The 20,747-nt window shown below is 46.1% G+C and overlaps 1 protein-coding gene, 1 non-coding gene and 1 pseudogene across 2 annotated transcripts in view; all 3 read right to left on the minus strand.

Annotated features, from left to right (window-relative positions):
* Positions 1–20,747, minus strand: part of LOC140372211 (uncharacterized) — a 50,865-nt gene that overhangs the window by 23,000 nt on the left and 7,118 nt on the right. Inside the window, exon 3 of the mRNA XM_072459464.1 lies at positions 15,007–15,298. Within this exon, the coding sequence (XP_072315565.1) occupies positions 15,007–15,298 (292 nt within the window). The remainder of the gene's footprint in view (positions 1–15,006; positions 15,299–20,747) is intronic.
* LOC140380646 (U2 spliceosomal RNA) lies at positions 17,483–17,582 on the minus strand (annotated as a pseudogene).
* Positions 17,748–17,913, minus strand: LOC140380871 (U1 spliceosomal RNA). The gene has a single exon (XR_011931228.1). It is a non-coding gene; the product is annotated as a U1 spliceosomal RNA (small nuclear RNA).

Here is a 20,747-nt window from a genome sequence, read left to right on the forward strand (position 1 = left end):
CTGACAAAAGTCTGACCAAAGTCTGACCAAAGTCTGACAAGTCTGACAAAAGTCTGACAAAAGTCTGACAAAAGTCTGACAAAAGTCTGACAAAAGTCTGACAAAAGTCTGATAAAAGTCTGACAAAAGTCTGACTAAAGTCTGACAAAAGTCTGACTAAAGTCTGACTAAAGTCTAAATAAAGTCTGACTAAAGTCTGTCTAAAGTCTGACTAAAGTCTGTCTAAAGTCTGACTAAAGTCTGACTAAAGTCTGACTAAAGTCTAAATAAAGTCTGACTAAAGTCTGACTAAAGTCTGACTAAAGTCTGACTAAAGTCTGACAAAAGTCTGACTAAAGTCTGACAAAAGTCTGACTAAAGTCTGACAAAAGTCTGACAAAAGTCTGACAAAAGTCTGACAAAAGTCTGACAAAAGTCTGACTAAAGTCTGACTAAAGTCTGACTAAAGTCTGACAAAAGTCTGACAAAAGTCTGACAAAAGTCTGACAAAAGTCTGACAAAAGTCTGACAAAAGTCTGACTAAAGTCTGACTAAAGTCTGTCTAAAGTCTGACAAAAGTCTGAATAAAGTCTGACAAAAGTCTGACTAAAGTCTGACAAAAGTCTGACAAAAGTCTGACAAAAGTCTGACAAAAGTCTGACTAAAGTCTGACTAAAGTCTGACTAAAGTCTGATAAAAGTCTGATAAAAGTCTGACTAAAGTCTGACTAAAGTCTGACTAAAGTCTGACTAAAGTCTAAAGTCTGACTAAAGTCTAAAGTCTGACAAAAGTCTGACAAAAGTCTGACAAAAGTCTGACAAAAGTCTGACAAAAGTCTGACTAATGTCTAAAGTCTGACTAAAGTCTGACAAAAGTCTGACTAAAGTCTGACTAAAGTCTGACTCAAGTCTAAAGTCTGACAAAAGTCTGACTCAAGTCTAAAGTCTGACTAAAGTCTGACAAAAGTCTGACTAAAGTCTGACTAAAGTCTGACAAAAGTCTGACTAAAGTCTGACTAAAGTCTGATAAAAGTCTGACTAAAGTCTGACAAAAGTCTGACAAAAGTCTGACTAAAGTCTGACAAAAGTCTGACAAAAGTCTGACAAAAGTCTGACAAAAGTCTGACAAAAGTCTGACAAAAGTCTGACAAAAGTCTGACAAAAGTCTGATAAAAGTCTGACAAAAGTCTGACTAAAGTCTGACAAAAGTCTGACTAAAGTCTGACTAAAGTCTAAATAAAGTCTGACTAAAGTCTGTCTAAAGTCTGACTAAAGTCTGTCTAAAGTCTGACTAAAGTCTGACTAAAGTCTGACTAAAGTCTAAATAAAGTCTGACTAAAGTCTGACTAAAGTCTGACTAAAGTCTGACTAAAGTCTGACTAAAGTCTGACAAAAGTCTGACAAAAGTCTGACAAAAGTCTGACTAAAGTCTGACTAAAGTCTGACTAAAGTCTGACTAAAGTCTGACTAAAGTCTGACAAAAGTCTGACAAAAGTCTGACAAAAGTCTGACAAAAGTCTGACAAAAGTCTGACAAAAGTCTGACTAAAGTCTGACTAAAGTCTGACTAAAGTCTGTCTAAAGTCTGACAAAAGTCTGAATAAAGTCTGACAAAAGTCTGACTAAAGTCTGACAAAAGTCTGACAAAAGTCTGACAAAAGTCTGACAAAAGTCTGACTAAAGTCTGACTAAAGTCTGACTAAAGTCTGATAAAAGTCTGATAAAAGTCTGACTAAAGTCTGACTAAAGTCTGACTAAAGTCTGACTAAAGTCTAAAGTCTGACTAAAGTCTAAAGTCTGACAAAAGTCTGACAAAAGTCTGACAAAAGTCTGACAAAAGTCTGACAAAAGTCTGACTAATGTCTAAAGTCTGACTAAAGTCTGACAAAAGTCTGACTAAAGTCTGACTAAAGTCTGACTCAAGTCTAAAGTCTGACAAAAGTCTGACTCAAGTCTAAAGTCTGACTAAAGTCTGACAAAAGTCTGACTAAAGTCTGACTAAAGTCTGACAAAAGTCTGACAAAAGTCTGACTAAAGTCTGACTAAAGTCTGATAAAAGTCTGACTAAAGTCTGACAAAAGTCTGACAAAAGTCTGACAAAAGTCTGACTAAAGTCTGACTAAAGTCTGACTAAAGTCTGACTAAAGTCTGACAAAAGTCTGACCAAAGTCTGACCAAAGTCTGACAAGTCTGACAAAAGTCTGACAAAAGTCTGACAAAAGTCTGACAAAAGTCTGACAAAAGTCTGACAAAAGTCTGACAAAAGTCTGATAAAAGTCTGACAAAAGTCTGACTAAAGTCTGACAAAAGTCTGACTAAAGTCTGACTAAAGTCTAAATAAAGTCTGACTAAAGTCTGTCTAAAGTCTGACTAAAGTCTGTCTAAAGTCTGACTAAAGTCTGACTAAAGTCTGACTAAAGTCTAAATAAAGTCTGACTAAAGTCTGACTAAAGTCTGACTAAAGTCTGACTAAAGTCTAAATAAAGTCTGACTAAAGTCTGACTAAAGTCTGACAAAAGTCTGACAAAAGTCTGACTAAAGTCTGACTAAAGTCTGACTAAAGTCTGACAAAAGTCTGACAAAAGTCTGACAAAAGTCTGACTAAAGTCTGACTAAAGTCTGACTAAAGTCTGACTAAAGTCTGACAAAAGTCTGACTAAAGTCTGACTAAAGTCTGACTAAAGTCTGACTAAAGTCTGACTAAAGTCTGACAAAAGTCTGACAAAAGTCTGACAAAAGTCTGACTAAAGTCTGACTAAAGTCTGACTAAAGTCTGACTAAAGTCTGACAAAAGTCTGACAAAAGTCTGACTAAAGTCTGACTAAAGTCTGACTAAAGTCTGACTAAAGTCTGACAAAAGTCTGACAAAAGTCTGACTAAAGTCTGACTAAAGTCTGACTAAAGTATGACTAAAGTCTGACTAAAGTCTGACTAAAGTCTGACTAAAGTCTGACTAAAGTCTGAAAATATGTGTTTATGGACTTCAATGTGACATAATCCTACTTTGAGATTCAGGAGTTTGTTCTGGACAGTGAATAATCTTTCATAGTTTATTTGAATCCTCTTGACATTAGATATGAGACATTGCCTGTACTTCAGAACTGTGAACTTTGACCTCACAAACTCCCTCCATGGACACAGTAAGTCCATACCTTTGGAATGTACTTTTGGCTGAAGGAAAAGAGGTGAGCGACATGGGAACAGACATCAGGCAATGTGACTGACTCTGAACCCAGTGGGACTCCTATTTGAATTCTGTCAAATGGTTTTCATGTTTGTGTTGGTGGATGTCTGACATTTGACTCATTTGTATTCTTCATTTCTCTGTCTTTATGTCTGTTCTTTGTTCTGTCTGAAACTTTTACACATTGGAAGAAAAAACAACCTTTATACAATTTTAAAAAAGAAATGACAAAACGATAATAACGACGACAAAAAAAAGAGGAAAGAAGTGTCACTCACCCGAGATGTAAAGGGACAAAACCAAGACGAGTGCTCCGAGATCCATGTCCATGAACCAGGACTAAAACAAGACTAAAACCAGTCTAAAACTAGACTAAAGCAGGACTAAAGCAGGACTAAAACAAGACTAAAACCAGTCTAAAACTAGACTAAAGCAGGACTAAAACAGGACTAAAACAAGACTAAAACCAGTCTAAAACTAGACTAAAGCAGGACTAAAGCAGGACTAAAGCAGGACTAAAACAAGACTAAAACCAGTCTAAAACTAGACTAAAGCAGGACTAAAACAGGACTAAAACAAGACTAAAACCAGTCTAAAACTAGACTAAAGCAGGACTAAAACAGGACTAAAACAAGACTAAAACCAGTCTAAAACTAGACTAAAGCAGGACTAAAGCAGGACTAAAGCAGGACTAAAACCAGTCTAAAACTAGACTAAAGCAGGACTAAAGCAGGACTAAAACTAGACTAAAGCAGGACTAAAGCAGGACTAAAACAAGACTAAAACCAGTCTAAAACTAGACTAAAGCAGGACTAAAGCAGGACTAAAGCAGGACTAAAACAAGACTAAAACCAGTCTAAAACTAGACTAAAGCAGGACTAAAACAGGACTAAAACAAGACTAAAACCAGTCTAAAACTAGACTAAAGCAGGACTAAAGCAGGACTAAAGCAGGACTAAAACCAGTCTAAAACTAGACTAAAGCAGGACTAAAGCAGGACTAAAACTAGACTAAAGCAGGACTAAAGCAGGACTAAAACAAGACTAAAACCAGTCTAAAACTAGACTAAAGCAGGACTAAAGCAGGACTAAAGCAGGACTAAAACAAGACTAAAACCAGTCTAAAACTAGACTAAAGCAGGACTAAAACAGGACTAAAACAAGACTAAAACCAGTCTAAAACTAGACTAAAGCAGGACTAAAGCAGGACTAAAGCAGGACTAAAACCAGTCTAAAACTAGACTAAAGCAGGACTAAAGCAGGACTAAAACTAGACTAAAGCAGGACTAAAGCAGGACTAAAACAAGACTAAAACCAGTCTAAAACTAGACTAAAGCAGGACTAAAACAGGACTAAAACAAGACTAAAACCAGTCTAAAACTAGACTAAAGCAGGACTAAAGCAGGACTAAAACAAGACTAAAACCAGTCTAAAACTAGACTAAAGCAGGACTAAAGCAGGACTAAAACAAGTCTAAAACCAGTCTAAAACTAGACTAAAGCAGGACTAAAGCAGGACTAAAACCAGTCTAAAACTAGACTAAAGCAGGACTAAAGCAGGACTAAAGCAGGACTAAAACCAGTCTAAAACTAGACTAAAGCAGGACTAAAGCAGGACTAAAACAAGACTAAAACCAGTCTAAAACTAGACTAAAGCAGGACTAAAGCAGGACTAAAACAAGTCTAAAACCAGTCTAAAACTAGACTAAAGCAGGACTAAAGCAGGACTAAAACAAGACTAAAACCAGTCTAAAACTAGACTAAAGCAGGACTAAAGCAGGACTAAAACAAGACTAAAACCAGTCTAAAACTAGACTAAAGCAGGACTAAAGCAGGACTAAAACAAGTCTAAAACCAGTCTAAAACTAGACTAAAGCAGGACTAAAGCAGGACTAAACAAGTCTAAAACCAGTCTAAAACTAGACTAAAGCAGGACTAAAACAAGACTAAAACCAGTCTAAAACTAGACTAAAGCAGGACTAAAACAAGACTAAAACAAGACTAAAACCAGTCTAAAACTAGACTAAAGCAGGACTAAAACAAGACTAAAACCAGTCTAAAACCAGTCTAAAACTAGACTAAAGCAGGACTAAAGCAGGACTAAAACAAGACTAAAACCAGTCTAAAACTAGACTAAAGCAGGACTAAAGCAGGACTAAAACAAGTCTAAAACCAGTCTAAAACTAGACTAAAGCAGGACTAAAGCAGGACTAAAACAAGTCTAAAACCAGTCTAAAACTAGACTAAAGCAGGACTAAAGCAGGACTAAAACAAGACTAAAACCAGTCTAAAACTAGACTAAAGCAGGACTAAAGCAGGACTAAAACAAGACTAAAACCAGTCTAAAACTAGACTAAAGCAGGACTAAAACAAGACTAAAACAAGACTAAAACTAGACTAAAGCAGGACTAAAGCAGGACTAAAACAAGACTAAAACCAGTCTAAAACTAGACTAAAGCAGGACTAAAGCAGGACTAAAACAAGACTAAAACCAGTCTAAAACTAGACTAAAGCAGGACTAAAACAAGACTAAAGCAGGACTAAAACTAGACTAAAGCAGGACTAAAACAAGACTAAAGCAGGACTAAAGCAGGACTAAAACTAGACTAAAGCAGGACTAAAACAAGACTAAAACTAGACTAAAGCAGGACTAAAACAAGTCTTAACCAGGACTAAAACCGGTCTGAACCTGGTCTATGAAAGTTTCCTGTTTTCGGCACATTTTTATCTCTTCATCGTTTGTGGCTTTTCTGGGTAAAACTCAGAGCCTCGTCCTTAATCTGATGTTTTACACGATTGAAGAGTTTATTGAACCTTAAGGCCAGATACAATGAAAAAGCATTTACCCATTTATGTCTATATGTATGTATTTATTTAACATTGTCCAATCCGCTCCTGTTTTACTATTTCATTCAAACATTTCATGTCTGTAGATTTCTGTGGGACATCGTTTGGTCCAAATGCACTTTTCTCTCACATAAAGATTCTGACAGAAGCAACAGGAGGATTTGTTCACGTCTGATCCTGAGTCTGAAGAGAAAGAGAAAAGAGAATGTAACACGCGCTCATTATAAAGCATTAGAGTGAAGCTGCTATGGAACTAAACACAACACACTGGCCTAACGGGCTCTTTTAGTTCCTGTTGATAATCTTACTGCTCATTTTAGACTTGTTCAGATCTTTTAGGACACGCTGCTGTTCAGATCCTCCTTTACGTTACTCGGGCGTGGACACATTTCAACCCGTGTCACTGTTTGGAAACATGTCTCTAAGTGGACGTTACGCGCCTGTAAAAAGTCTGTGATCAAAGGATCAGACGTCAGCCTCAGCTCAGAGCTGCTCAGGACAAAACGCCCCATTGGATCAGTTTATCTCTGAAGAAATGACCATGATGTTTTCAAAGATTTTGTGGCCCCTAGGCTTTTGTGGACGGGAAAGTAAATGGGGACTAGAGAGAAGGGAGGACATGCAGCATATTGTCAGGCTTAGGGAATTGAACTCACGACACTCTTTTTCCTTTTTCATTTAATTTACATTTATTTTCAGAATACCAAAATCACAACAGCAATAAGAATCAGAAAATGTTTTATTTCTACAGTGAAAAGCAGGTTCAGAAAAGCAATAGATGAAACAAGATGAAATTGGTGCAATGTTCAATATTATCAATATTATTAAAAGAGCTGGAGAAACAAAAGGAAAAATGGTCGATAAAACCATAAATTTCAAGTGAAGAAAAACACAAAAGGTGTTATCTAGTCTACGGAGAGGAAGGAAAATAGGACGGAAGAGACAATAAATAAATGTAGAATATTGTATATCCATGTTCAGTCCTGACTCTGGCACCAGCAGGAGGCCGCTCCATGTTTAGTCCTGACTCTGGGCACCAGCAAGAGGCCGCTCCATGTTTAGTCCTGACTCTGGCACCAGCAGGAGGCGGGCCCATGTTTAGTCCTGACTCTGGCACCAGCAGGAGGCCGGTCCATGTTTAGTCCTGACTCTGGCACCAGCAGGAGGCCGCTCCATGTTTAGTCCTGACTCTGGCACCAGCAGGAGGCCGGTCCATGTTTAGTCCTGACTCTGGCACCAGCAGGAGGCCGCTCCATGTTTAGTCCTGACTCTGGCACCAGCAGGAGGCCGGTCCATGTTTAGTCCTGACTCTGGCACCAGCAGGAGGCCGCTTCATGTTTAGTCCTGACTCTGGCACCAGCAGGAGGCCGCTCCATGTTTAGTCCTGACTCTGGCACCAGCAGGAGGCGGGCCCATGTTTAGTCCTGACTCTGGCACCAGCAGGAGGCCGGTCCATGTTTAGTCCTGACTCTGGCACCAGCAGGAGGCCGCTCCATGTTTAGTCCTGACTCTGGCACCAGCAGGAGGCCGGTCCATGTTTAGTCCTGACTCTGGCACCAGCAGGAGGCCGCTCCATGTTTAGTCCTGACTCTGGCACCAGCAGGAGGCCGGTCCATGTTCAGTCCTGACTCTGGCACCAGCAGGAGGCGGGCCCATGTTTAGTCCTGACTCTGGCACCAGCAGGAGGCCGGTCCATGTTTAGTCCTGACTCTGGCACCAGCAGGAGGCCGCTCCATGTTTAGTCCTGACTCTGGCACCAGCAGGAGGCCGGTCCATGTTTAGTCCTGACTCTGGCACCAGCAGGAGGCCGCTCCATGTTTAGTCCTGACTCTGGCACCAGCAGGAGGCCGCTCCATGTTTAGTCCTGACTCTGGCACCAGCAGGAGGCCGCTCCATGTTTAGTCCTGACTCTGGCACCAGCAGGAGGCCGCTCCATGTTTAGTCCTGACTCTGGCACCAGCAGGAGGCCGCTCCATGTTTAGTCCTGACTCTGGCACCAGCAGGAGGCCGCTCCATGTTTAGTCCTGACTCTGGCACCAGCAGGAGGCCGCTCCATGTTTAGTCCTGACTCTGGCACCAGCAGGAGGCGGGCCCATGTTTAGTCCTGACTCTGGCACCAGCAGGAGGCCGGTCCATGTTTAGTCCTGACTCTGGCACCAGCAGGAGGCCGCTCCATGTTTAGTCCTGACTCTGGCACCAGCAGGAGGCCGGTCCATGTTTAGTCCTGACTCTGGCACCAGCAGGAGGCCGGTCCATGTTTAGTCCTGACTCTGGCACCAGCAGGAGGCCGCTCCATGTTTAGTCCTGACTCTGGCACCAGCAGGAGGCCGCTCCATGTTTAGTCCTGACTCTGGCACCAGCAGGAGGCCGCTCCATGTTTAGTCCTGACTCTGGCACCAGCAGGAGGCCGCTCCATGTTTAGTCCTGACTCTGGCACCAGCAGGAGGCCGGTCCATGTTTAGTCCTGACTCTGGCACCAGCAGGAGGCCGGTCCATGTTTAGTCCTGACTCTGGCACCAGCAGGAGGCCGCTCCATGTTTAGTCCTGACTCTGGCACCAGCAGGAGGCCGCTCCATGTTTAGTCCTGACTCTGGCACCAGCAGGAGGCCGGTCCATGTTTAGTCCTGACTCTGGCACCAGCAGGAGGCCGGTCCATGTTTAGTCCTGACTCTGGCACCAGCAGGAGGCCGGTCCATGTTTAGTCCTGACTCTGGCACCAGCAGGAGTCCGCTCCATGTTTAGTCCTGACTGGCACCAGCAGGAGGCCGCTCCATGTTTAGTCCTGACTCTGGCACCAGCAGGAGGCCGCTCCATGTTTAGTCCTGACTCTGGCACCAGCAGGAGGCCGCTCCATGTTTAGTCCTGACTCTGGCACCAGCAGGAGGCCGGTCCATGTTTAGTCCTGACTCTGGCACCAGCAGGAGGCCGGTCCATGTTTAGTCCTGACTCTGGCACCAGCAGGAGGCCGGTCCATGTTTAGTCCTGACTCTGGCACCAGCAGGAGGCCGGTCCATGTTTAGTCCTGACTCTGGCACCAGCAGGAGGCCGCTCCATGTTTAGTCCTGACTCTGGCACCAGCAGGAGGCCGCTCCATGTTTAGTCCTGACTCTGGCACCAGCAGGAGGCCGCTCCATGTTTAGTCCTGACTCTGGCACCAGCAGGAGGCCGCTCCATGATTAGTCCTGACTCTGGCACCAGCAGGAGGCCGGTCCATGTTTAGTCCTGACTCTGGCACCAGCAGGAGGCCGCTCCATGTTTAGTCCTGACTCTGGCACCAGCAGGAGGCCGCTCCATGTTTAGTCCTGACTCTGGCACCAGCAGGAGGCCGCTCCATGTTTAGTCCTGACTCTGGCACCAGCAGGAGGCCGCTCCATGATTAGTCCTGACTCTGGCACCAGCAGGAGGCCGGTCCATGTTTAGTCCTGACTCTGGCACCAGCAGGAGGCCGCTCCATGTTTAGTCCTGACTCTGGCACCAGCAGGAGGCCGCTCCATGTTTAGTCCTGACTCTGGCACCAGCAGGAGGCCGCGTCCCCATGTGTTTACATTTTGGTTTCTTGGTGTGACTGTGGCGCTGCTGCTCGTTCCTTCTTTTTGGACTGAGGCAGGACATTTGCCTTGGATTGGAAGGAACTGACTTTGGAGACAAGGCAAGGTACCTAGGCTCAGGTCAGTTCTTTAAACCAAACATTTCCAGCATTCTATTTATATTGAAAATACTCAACTCTTAAGTTCTTGTCGACCCGACCAACACTGGAACACGTTTTGAAGGCTCTTCATCACATGTCACATTCATACTGACATTGGAGAGTGTGAATATTTGTCACATACTATTGAATTGTTGAAAGTACAAATACTGCACGTGATTTGATTGCCATGTTATTTAAAACTTGTTTTATTATATATTGTGTACACCGGGTTAATTTAAGATTAGCTAAAAATGTAGCCTACAATGTTTTACTGGGTCCTGTTTATTCTATACAGGCAGGTGCCCTCATTTGGGTTTAACCCTTGTGCGCCCCAAGAGGGTCTTGACCCCCCCCGTCGAGTGGCACGTTAGGAGGGGGGGAAACGTGATGAGGTTGAGTGTGGTGGTGGTGAGGGGTGGGGTAGGGGGGGGGGTATCACAGACCCCCCATTGGCCCATCGACGAGGGACCCCCCCCCGTAGACTGAGGCTGTGTATCGCTGACCCCCCCGTGGACGGAGGCCGGGTCTAAAAATAAAAACAAAAACAAAAATAAAAATAAAAATAAAAATAAAAATAAAAATAAAAATAAAAATAAAAATAAAAATAAAAATAAAAATAAAAATAAAAATAAAAATAAATAAAAATAAAAAATAAATAAAATGTTAACACTAAAACCAAATATGCTCAGACGTCGTCGGCAGGATTCAAACTGGCGCAGGGTTAAAGCTGTGGCACACCATAAATTACTTTAGAGCAGGTGAGGAGCTCTGGTTTACATGAACAAATTGGAACCTATCAGATAAATAGGATTTAAACCAGCTGAGGGCGGGGCCTCTGAGGGCGGGGCCTCTGACACCTACATCACATTCTAACCTCTGCAGTAGAATGTTGTGGTCGATGGTCAAACGCTGAGGTCAGAACCAGGATTGAGACCAGTCCATCGTCAGCGGCTAATGACAAATCATTTGTGACTTTAACTAGTGCAGTTTCAGTGCTGTGGTGGGCTCTGAACCCTGCTGTGGTGGGCTCTGAACCCTGCTGTGGTGGGCTCTGAACCCTGCTGTGGTGGGCTCTGAACCCTGCTGTGGTGGGCTCTGAACCCTGCTGTGGTGGGCTTTGGACCCTGCTGTGGTGGGCTTTGGACCCTGCTGTGGTGGGCTCTGAACCCTGCTGTGGTGGGCTCTGAACCCTGCTGTGGTGGGCTCTGGACCCTGCTGTGGTGGGCTCTGAACCCTGCTGTGGTGGGCTCTGAACCCTGCTGTGGTGGGCTCTGGACCCTGCTGTGGTGGGCTCTGAACCCTGCTGTGGTGGGCTCTGAACCCTGCTGTGGTGGGCTCTGGACCCTGCTGTGGTGGGCTCTGAACCCTGCTGTGGTGGGCTCTGAACCCTGCTGTGGTGGGCTCTGAACCCTGCTGTGGTGGGCTCTGGACCCTGCTGTGGTGGGCTCTGAACCCTGCTGTGGTGGGCTTTGGACCCTGCTGTGGTGGGCTCTGAACCCTGCTGTGGTGGGCTCTGGACCCTGCTGTGGTGGGCTCTGAACCCTGCTGTGGTGGGCTCTGAACCCTGCTGTGGTGGGCTCTGAACCCTGCTGTGGTGGGCTCTGAACCCTGCTGTGGTGGGCTCTGGACCCTGCTGTGGTGGGCTCTGAACCCTGCTGTGGTGGGCTCTGAACCCTGCTGTGGTGGGCTCTGAACCCTGCTGTGGTGGGCTCGGAACCCTGACTGGAAAACTTTCAAATAAGTTATTGTCCTGCAGGTGGCGACAAAGCTTTGTCCAGGATTTTTGAGACAAAGGGAAGATTATAAATAGGTCTGTAGTTTAACAATAGGTCGGGATCTAGATGAGTCTTTTTCAGAAGAGGTTTAATGACGTCATGTTTGAAGGACTGTGGAACATAAACACTTTCTACTGAAGTCTTTATTATATTAAGAATAGAGTCTATAATTAGGGGCAGAATGTCTTTGAGGAGCTTGGAATGGGGTCTAGGACACAAGTGGAGCTTTTAGAGGACATAAGGGCTGAAGTTATCTCTGCTTGATCAACAGCTGTGAACCTTTCTAACTTTACAGCTGGATTTAAATGGGACGTTAGTTTTACAGCTTGGGCTAGTTCAGGACTTTTTTGATCGGGACGCCGAAAATCAAATTTTGTGCAAAATTATTTTTTTCTTCCAAAAAGTAAAATTTCCACGGACCATATACAATTTCATTTCACTCTGTAAGGTAAGTATGAAATGGAAATGTCAGAGATTGAGATTTTCCCGTTGGAGGTTTATGCAAAATTTCAAACATTTTCAACAACGTTACATTTTTACATCCTATATACAATTTGATTTCACTCTGTAGGGGGTGCTATCATGGCCCTTTTCTTAACTATGAGCAGGTCCAGGCTTGAAAGTCTATGAACCAATTTAAATTTGGGCAAAATCGGACTTGGGATGAGCAAATGGGAGCAATTTTGTTAATGATAATTTGTCTTTGTCGGACAAATTTGCACCTGCGCCGCACAAATACATTGTATAATTGAAATTTGGATACCTTTTGATGCCACACTCCTGAAGATGATTTCCCCCAAATTTGAGCTTGATCAGGCAATCGCCCAAAGAAGAGTTTGTTAAAGTGTGAAGCGTAAACATTTGGACATTTCAGAGATTTTGTACAAGGGCTATTAAGCCATTAACTTTCGACATTAAAGTCATAATCGTATGAGATGAAAGTCAAAGTCAAAAAGTTGTAATTTAACAAGAATAAAGTCATGATTTGATGAGAACAAAGTTGTAGTTTAGGGGCCGGTTTAGGGGCTCTGAATGTTCTGATTCAAAGTGACATGAGCAGTTCACTTTCAGCACGCCAGGACGCAAATGAACGGGCTTGGATGAGTTGACAGTTTAGAACTACACAAAAGCCTGCAATAGATGTTAAAGTGTTTCCTGGCCTTTAAAACAATGTCTTACGTGTGTGCTGATTACAAGACAAGACACTGCAGTTTATCAGCGCCAGGACAGGAGGAGACGCCTCTGTGTTATATTCACACATGTTCTGCTCCTCTAAGTTGTTTTTCTACCTGGGCACTTTGCGCACAATCACAATTCTTACTCATGGTGTGCACTTACGTTTTATGCACCGATTCTAACCTTTTTGTCGTCCCTTGGACAAACTCAGTAAAAACACACAGAACACAAAACAGCTGTTTGCTGTCTGCGCTTCCTCTCAGATCCTCCTGTCTAACGCTTGGATCGTGTTTGGCACAGCCAAAAAGCGATATGTTTTACGCACACGCCATCATCCATACAACTCATTCCACCTCCTATAGCCGAGTAACACAAGTACAACCTGATATACCCATGTAGCCCAGGCTGATGACTACAATGAGAGGATACTATAAAGCTCCAACAACACAAGTGCACCCAACACCGGAGTACGTCATTTTACACATCAATCCTTGTTAACTGTGAGGCACTGCAGCTCCACCAGCCGTAGTGCTCTGATATAAAACCTATGCAACAAAAAACTTATATGAACAGTGACTTTGTACAAAGTTTAGGAGGTTGAAGAGGCAGATGTCGAGGGAGCAGATTATTGGTGAAAATGGTCCGAGATTCCCTCGTCTTCTGTGGCTCTGAGTGCGGTCAGTGTCCTACCCAGTGTCCAGGACCTGAGCCATGCGCAGGCCATTAACCAGAAGGACATGGGGACACTGCACCTGGGAAATGATTGTATGCAGTTTTTTGCAGAAAGGGAAAACTCCTGGCTTGTGCTTGGCACGATACTAAACGTCTCACCATGTTGTCCACAGTCCATGGAAATGATTGTGTTCAGAGGAGGATCCGATCCAAGACAGATGACACTGGCTTCCGTGACATCAAAAGACCTGTATGTGTCGACCAGTACAACGCCTACATGGGTGGAGTGGACACTGCTGACCAGAGGATGAAGACATACCTCTTTCCACACAGGTCCCGGAAATGGTATCATCGCATATTCAATGCCATTATAAGCATAAGTATTGTCAACTCACACATCATATACACCAAATCCACTCCAGGCCCACACAAACCTTTAAAGGTTTACATTCAGAACATTATTGATGCATTACTGGCTGATCACTCCAAAAAACAAGAAAGGCGCTCAAGACCGGAGGGTGAAATGCCACAGAGACTCACAGAGCGTCATTGGCTTTGTCAAGCAGAGGGACGTCCAGACTGCGCCGTGTGCTCTGACCGCTCTCGTACCAAAGGCAGGCGGCAAACAAAGTACAGGTGCCGTCAGTGTGGCGTTGGCCTCTGTGCGGTTCCATGCAACGAGAGATACCATACGCTAAAAAACTTTAAATGCTGTCATTTGGATATGTAAAAGTGCAGGGTACCTTGACCCTGGATGGACATCTTTTCTGTGATGGCTCTCTCCTTTCTTCACTGCTTTCTCCACAACCTGCCTGGCACCAATGATGGATGTATAAGTTGGAAAAATAAAAAAAATGAAAAAAATACATAATAAATACCGTGTTTGTCATCATTTGGTCAGAACTTGTAATCAGGGCCCGAGTTTGAAGATGTGAGCAAAAGGGGTGAAAATGGGTTAAAATGTGAAAAAACACCAAAATGAGCAAAATGAAATAATCCCCCATCATCAGTGCACTGTTTGCCCCCAGAAAAGCACTCCCCTGGGGCCTGGAGGTGATCTGACCATCAGAGTATAGTACCATATACCCCTGCTGGACTTAGAAAAAAAACGAGTTTCAAATCAATAGTACACTATACCCCGTTGGACTCTGTCTTTTTTTTGGCTCGTGCGAATAAGCGTTCAGGGCAAGTTTCCCGGGCTGAATCACGCTGCTCCCGCGAAATTCTTACGCTGCTCTCACGCGGAATGTGCAAAATGGTAATGCTGGAAGGGAGGGGCGGGCGGTTTTTGAGAATGACGTTTTTCGGAATCGAAACAGGTACATTTCCTGGTTGTGCGGATACCGGGCAAGGAGCTCGTTTGACGGGCACACGAGAACCGCGATCGATGGGCCCCGTTCTGGTTTTATCCAGCTTCCAGGGCTCCTTCACAGCCGTAATGTCAAGTTATTTAGGCGTCATGGTTCGGTTCAACTCCGGATCCACTGGTGGAGCCCCGCTCTGTGATTTTAGCGCCGCCCAGACCCGGCAAGAGACGCGCATTTCACGGCTTCATTTTACCAGACTCCGGGGCACTTCCAGAAGCTTCCTGGTTGCTCCGATTGCTCGGGGCACAACACAGTGTCACGGTCCCGGCTTTACAGCGACATAATCATTTGAGCTGACATTCATAGTACCAAATGCTCAGACCAACGGGCTGTACGGGGAAATGAGCGCTGGTTGTGACACGGATCACGGATCCTCTGGTGGTCCGGCTCCGTGGTTTTGGAGGTGCCCAGACCCGGCCAGGGACGCACAGTTTCCCCCCGGCTTCATATGCGCCTCCCACGGCCATCAGAGTAGCGGAGTGCGGGCTGACACTTAGCTCCAGCCTGGGTCCTGGGTCTGGATCCTCTGGTGGAGCCCGGCTCCGTGGCTCAGAGCAGCCCAGACCCGGCCAGGGTCTGTTTTTTTGCGATTGAAAATGGTACAAATCATGGTTCTATGTATACCGGACAAGGAGCTTGGTCTATTGGCACTCAAGACCCGCCATCGTAGGGCCCCGTTCTGGTTTTATCCAGCTTCGAAGGCTCCTGCGCACTGCGGGTTTGTTTACATTTTGCGGCTGTGATTTTGTGGCCGAGACTCCGGAGATGGGACCGTCACTCACCCCCGCACTGAAGGACGCGCGGCTTGGAGGATGATGGCTGCGCTTAGCCCCTGTTACAGGGGCTCTGCGCCAGTCCCCTTCAGCCTCAACGCGTCCGACGGAACCACAGTCCGAGCCCATTGTCACTCACCCCCGCGCAGCAGGAGGTGCGGCTTGAAGGATGATGGCTGCGCTTAGCCCCTGGGCCCAAGGGCTCTGCGCCAGTCCCCTTCAGCCTCAACGTGTCCGATGGCTCTGCGCGGGGCGGGGGGCAGCGCCAGCGCATATTTTTGGTCCGACTCCGGTCCCTTCCTTGTCTCTTGAGTTTGTCAAATGCGGCGCCTGTCCAGGGCTCACTTTGCTATCAACTGGGGTCACCCGTGGCTGGTCACCGCCATCGTAGGGCCCCGTTCTGGTTTCATCCAGCTTCGAAGGCTCCTGCGCACTGCGGGGTTGTAGGCATTTGTGGTCCTGATTTGCGCCGGCTCACCCTCACGCTGGACACAGCGCCAGATGATATATTTGGTCGGACTCCGGTCCCTTCCTCGTCTCTGAGTTTGTCAAATGCGGCGCCTGTCCAGGGCTCACTTTGCTATCAATTGGGGTCACCCGTGGCTGGTCACCGCCATCGTAGGGCCCCGTTCTGGTTTCATCCAGCTTCGAAGGCTCCTGCGCACTGCGGGGTTGTAGGCATTTGTGGTCCAGAGCCCCGGCTCTAAATTAAACCTGTTACCCTAGTAGGCCGGCCTCCGGGTCCTCCTCTCTTCTTCGGTTAAGGAGTACACTGGGCGCGGGGGCAGCCAGTGGAGGGCAAGGGCCCTGCCTCCAAGTGTGGTGTAGGGGACAGGGGAGCCAGGGCCTTGGGGCCCTGGTTCTTTTTATTTTTTAAAGTGGCTCGGAGTACCAAGGGCACGGACTTCCAGGGGGCTGCACCAAGGGTGTGTAGCCCGTGTGGGGGTGCTTAAGTGTGGGTACCCGGGGACGAAAGGTGGGCCGGGGCCGGCGCGAGCCCCTGTGGTGAGTGCTGGGCCGTTCCCTTGGTACTCCAGTCAGAGTACCAAGGGCACGGACTTCCATGGTATAGTACCAAGGGCACGGACCTCCAGGGGGCTGAAACAAGGGTGTGTAGCCCGTGTGGGGGTGCTTAAGTGTGGGTCCCCGGGTTCGAAGGGAGAGCCTGGTCCCCGGTGGTCATCCCCGGAGTCCCAGAGCCCGCAACCCGGGGAAGAGTGGCCCGTCCCCAGACTGAGTTTGGGGGAATGCGGGGTGGCTCTGGAGGTGCTCCGTGGGTTCCAGGGGGTGTTCAGCGGAGGCCATGCCCGGCCGGAGTGGCCCTTCCCCGGGGTGGCTCTGGAGGTGCTCCGGGGGCTCCAGGGGTTCCAGGGGGTGCTCAGTGGAGGCCATGCCCAGCCAGAGTGGCCCTTCCCCGGGGTGAGTCTGGAGGAGTGGGGGGTGGCTCTGGAGGTGCTCCAGGGGCTCCAGGGGGTGCTCAGTGGAGGCCATGCCCAGCCAGAGTGGCCCTTCCCCGGGGTGAGACTGGAGGAGTGGGGGGTGGCTCTGGAGGTGCTCCAGGGGCTCCAGGGGGTGCTCAGTGGAGGTCATGCCCAGCCAGAGTGGCCCTTCCCCGGGCAGAGTCTGGCCGTGTGCGGGGTGGATGATCCCTGCTCCGCCTCACGCGAGTTCGAGACCGGCTGGGTGCCCTTTTATCCATGAGGCACTGCACTGCCTCCGGCAGCCGAGTTCGGGGCCCGGTGAGGGCTCCAGGCTCCAGGGCCTCCGACCCGGAGCCTCCGACCCGCAGAAGGTGCTCCCTGGCCGGGAAGAGTCTGGCCGTGTGCGGGGTGGATGATCCCTGCTCCGCCTCACGCGAGTTCGAGACCGGCTGGGTGCCCTTTTATCCAAGAATCAACTGGAGTGTGGAGCTTCTACGGGCCTCCAGGGGCACTGCCGACCCAGAGCTGTGCCCCGGCTTCAGTTCTCTGTATCTCAGGAAGTTTTTTATTTATACATTTATTTCATCTATAATCTCTCGCCCCTAAAGGGTTAATATATGGTCCCCGGGTAGGGGACGTATCAGATATTAAACTGATAAGAACAGATACTACACTTGATCTTAGCCAAAAGGCCGAGAAGCGATGCCCACAATGGGTTCGGGGAGCAGTGAGCTCTCCCCACGCTGACCCTCCCGTCAACGGTCCAAAGCGGCGCCCGCGCAAAGCGCCCGGCGGAGGGGCCGGAGCGCGAGCGGCGTACATGGAAACGACCCTTTGGGTTTTTTTTTTTTTCCTCTGACAAAAAACAAGAGGGGAGAGCGCGAACGCAGTCCCCCACTACCAGAAATTATGCAGTTGAGATTCCCACATTTGGGGAATTCACAGGGGTCAGCACATCCTGTTTGTGCAATGGACGAGCCTCGCCCTGGGTGAACCACCTTCCTGATCATGGTGTCGCCCCTGCCAGGTAAGTATGAGTTGCTCCGCTCCGAGCCAAGGCCCAGGCCCTGGAAGAGGCAATGTGGCAGCATGGTCCTTCCGGCCATTTGCATGGACCAGCTTCCACCCGACGATTGAGCCCCAGGTTAAACGGCAGCGATACACACGCAAGTCTGTGCGTTCTAAGCACTCTTTTTTACTTTTAAAGTTCTTGAACACGGGATGCCAAACGGAGGGTACGCAAGGGCATGTTTAAAGGCCGACAAGACACAACCTTTGCTCTTGGAGGATGACCGCTTGCTTGCTTTAGACATAGGTAGAAAAGCCCCGCATTGAAGCAGGGCATCAAAAAATTGGAAAGATCTCTTGTTGTCCCTCTCCACGGAAATCTTTAGTAAAAGGCACTTTTCAGGCGTTTTTTTATTTTTTCATAGCAATACATTTCTTTTAAAATACTTTTCACACTTAAAACACATCTTTTAAACACAGTTTACAAAAGTCAATACAATTACACATTATTTACCAAAACTATGAATACAGCAAGTCTTTAAAAGAGTTTGGAATTTTCCATAAATTGATTATTTCTTCTCTCTTTCCTTCCACTAATTCTCTTAAAACATAATCTTTAAAAATATTCATAACACATTTCATCAACAATATTTCTGACATTTGATAGTTTTTAAAAGTCAATACATTCCTTGATTTCCAGATAGCTTCTTTTATACAATTAACTATAATCCACCATCTCCAACCATGTTTCAGCCATGGGGATACTGTTACCCAGGCATTCACAGCAAAAGGGCATGTCCAAAAAACGTGTAAATGAGTTTCCTCACTGCCACAAAAGGGTCTCGGGCATCTTGGGCTTGGTGTAAAGTGTCTTTTAAAAAGGAACTCTCGGGTTGGCAAACATTTATGTCCAATTTGCCAGGCCAAATCTCTGTGTCTGTTCGTAAGTTTTTGAAAATGTATATTTTCCCATGCCCTTTTGCTCTCTTGTGCCGATAAAAGATCTACCGGGGTAAGTTTCTCCAAATCTACGGACAGTTTTTGTTCTATTTTTCTCCTTGTCAGTTCTGTCGATGGTACCTGGCTAAGTCCTTTGGATAAGTTCTCAAGCACATGTTTGTAGACTGATGGGCAAATCTCGGCGTGGGGGACATCCATTGATGGTCTTTTTCCCCATGTGATTAAAACTTTTCTACCCACCCACAATTTTGCAAAATAGTGCCACAAAATTTCCCTTTCTGGTTTTAGGACTGCCTTTAAAATTGGGGCCAAGAACATTGCTTCAAATTTTGCCTCGATTAATGGCACCCCGATACCCCCGCACAGTGGGAGGCGATGCATTATATTTCGTTTGAGTCTCTCTGATTTCCCCCCCCCAGATAAACTGGAACAACATCTTCTTCAGAGTCTTAAGTATCCGATAGGGGGCAGGAAACACAGTCGCCAGATTATTCACTGAAGCCAACAGTACCGAGTTCACAATTAAGACTTTCCCAGTAAATGTAAGCTCCCTATCTTGCCATGCTCTTAAATTGGCTGTCAATTTGGGTAGCTTTGACTCCCAGTTTTTTACTTCCATGTCTTTTCCTATCTGAATTCCCAAGACTTTAATTGTGTCTTTATTTTTAATCAGGTCTATATTTTCGTATTTCTCTTTCCAATTCAAATAAAGTATTTTGGTTTTGTTCTTATTAACCCTTGTGCTTGCAGCGAGAGTAAAGTTTTCACAGACCTTTAAGGCTTCTCCTATCGATTTATTGTCTGAAAGTAACAAAGTGATATCGTCTATTTTCACTTCCTGGCACAAAAATTCCTTTTATGTCATTGTTCCTTCTAAGGGCACAAACTAGCGGTTCTATTGCTAAAATAAATAATGTGGGTGACAAGGGGCACCCTTGTCTGACCCCAGCCCGGATATCTATAGCATTTGTTTGTTGTCCATTAACTATTACCACACTATGGCAGTCAGTGTACAAGAGGTTAACCCACCGTCTAAAATTTTCTCCAAAACCAAAATGTTTCAACACTGCTTTTATATAATCGTGGCTTATGCTATCAAAAGCTTTTTCGAGGTCCAAACTTAGTATACATAGGGGGCTGTTACGTTCTTTACAGAGGAGATACGTGTCTCTCACCAGGGCTAGGCTATCTGTCATTGTCCGTCCTTGTACTCCACATGTTTGTTCACTCTCCACCAGGTCACCAACGATGGGTTGAGTTCGTAAAAATAAAACCTTGGCCAGTATTTTTACATCGACACCTAGAAGGGTTAGTGGTCTCCAGTTCTGTAGATTCTGTTTTTGTCCTTTTTTGTGAAGGAGGGAGATTGCCCCCCGTCTCAATGATGATGGCAACGCTCCTTTGCCAAGACTTTCGTTGTACATCTCCAAAAGGGGGAGTTTCAGCTGCTCCCAAAAGGTAACGTAAAACTCTTTGGGGAGACCATCCAAGCCTGGAGTTTTATTGTCTTTCATACTTGTAATGGCTTTTGTCAGTTCTGCCAATGTTATATTTTTGTCTAAGGATTCCTTCACTGAAGTACTAAGTTTTCCAGTTGTCTTAGAAAGAAAAGTGTCCATCATTTTGCTAGACACCAGTGTGTCCTGATAGAGATTGGCAAAAAAGGACCTAATAATGTGAATGATTTTTTCCATGTCCTTCTCTTCTTTTCCTTCCTGATCATAGACAGATGTTATATGGTGCTTTGCTTTTGCTATTTTTTGGAAAAAGTACCGGGAACATTTCCCATTTTCCTCTAGATGTTGGATCCTGCTTCTCAGGAGGATACTTTTACTCTTCTCCCTCATTAGTTCACATAGTTTTGCTTTTAGTGTGACAATCTCTTGTTGCATGTCAAAGCC

Source organism: Eucyclogobius newberryi, unplaced genomic scaffold (assembly GCF_026437365.1).
Source record: "Eucyclogobius newberryi isolate DKJ021-1_F unplaced genomic scaffold, fEucNew1.0.hap1 SCAF_10, whole genome shotgun sequence".
Lineage (NCBI taxonomy): Eukaryota > Metazoa > Chordata > Actinopteri > Gobiiformes > Gobiidae > Eucyclogobius > Eucyclogobius newberryi.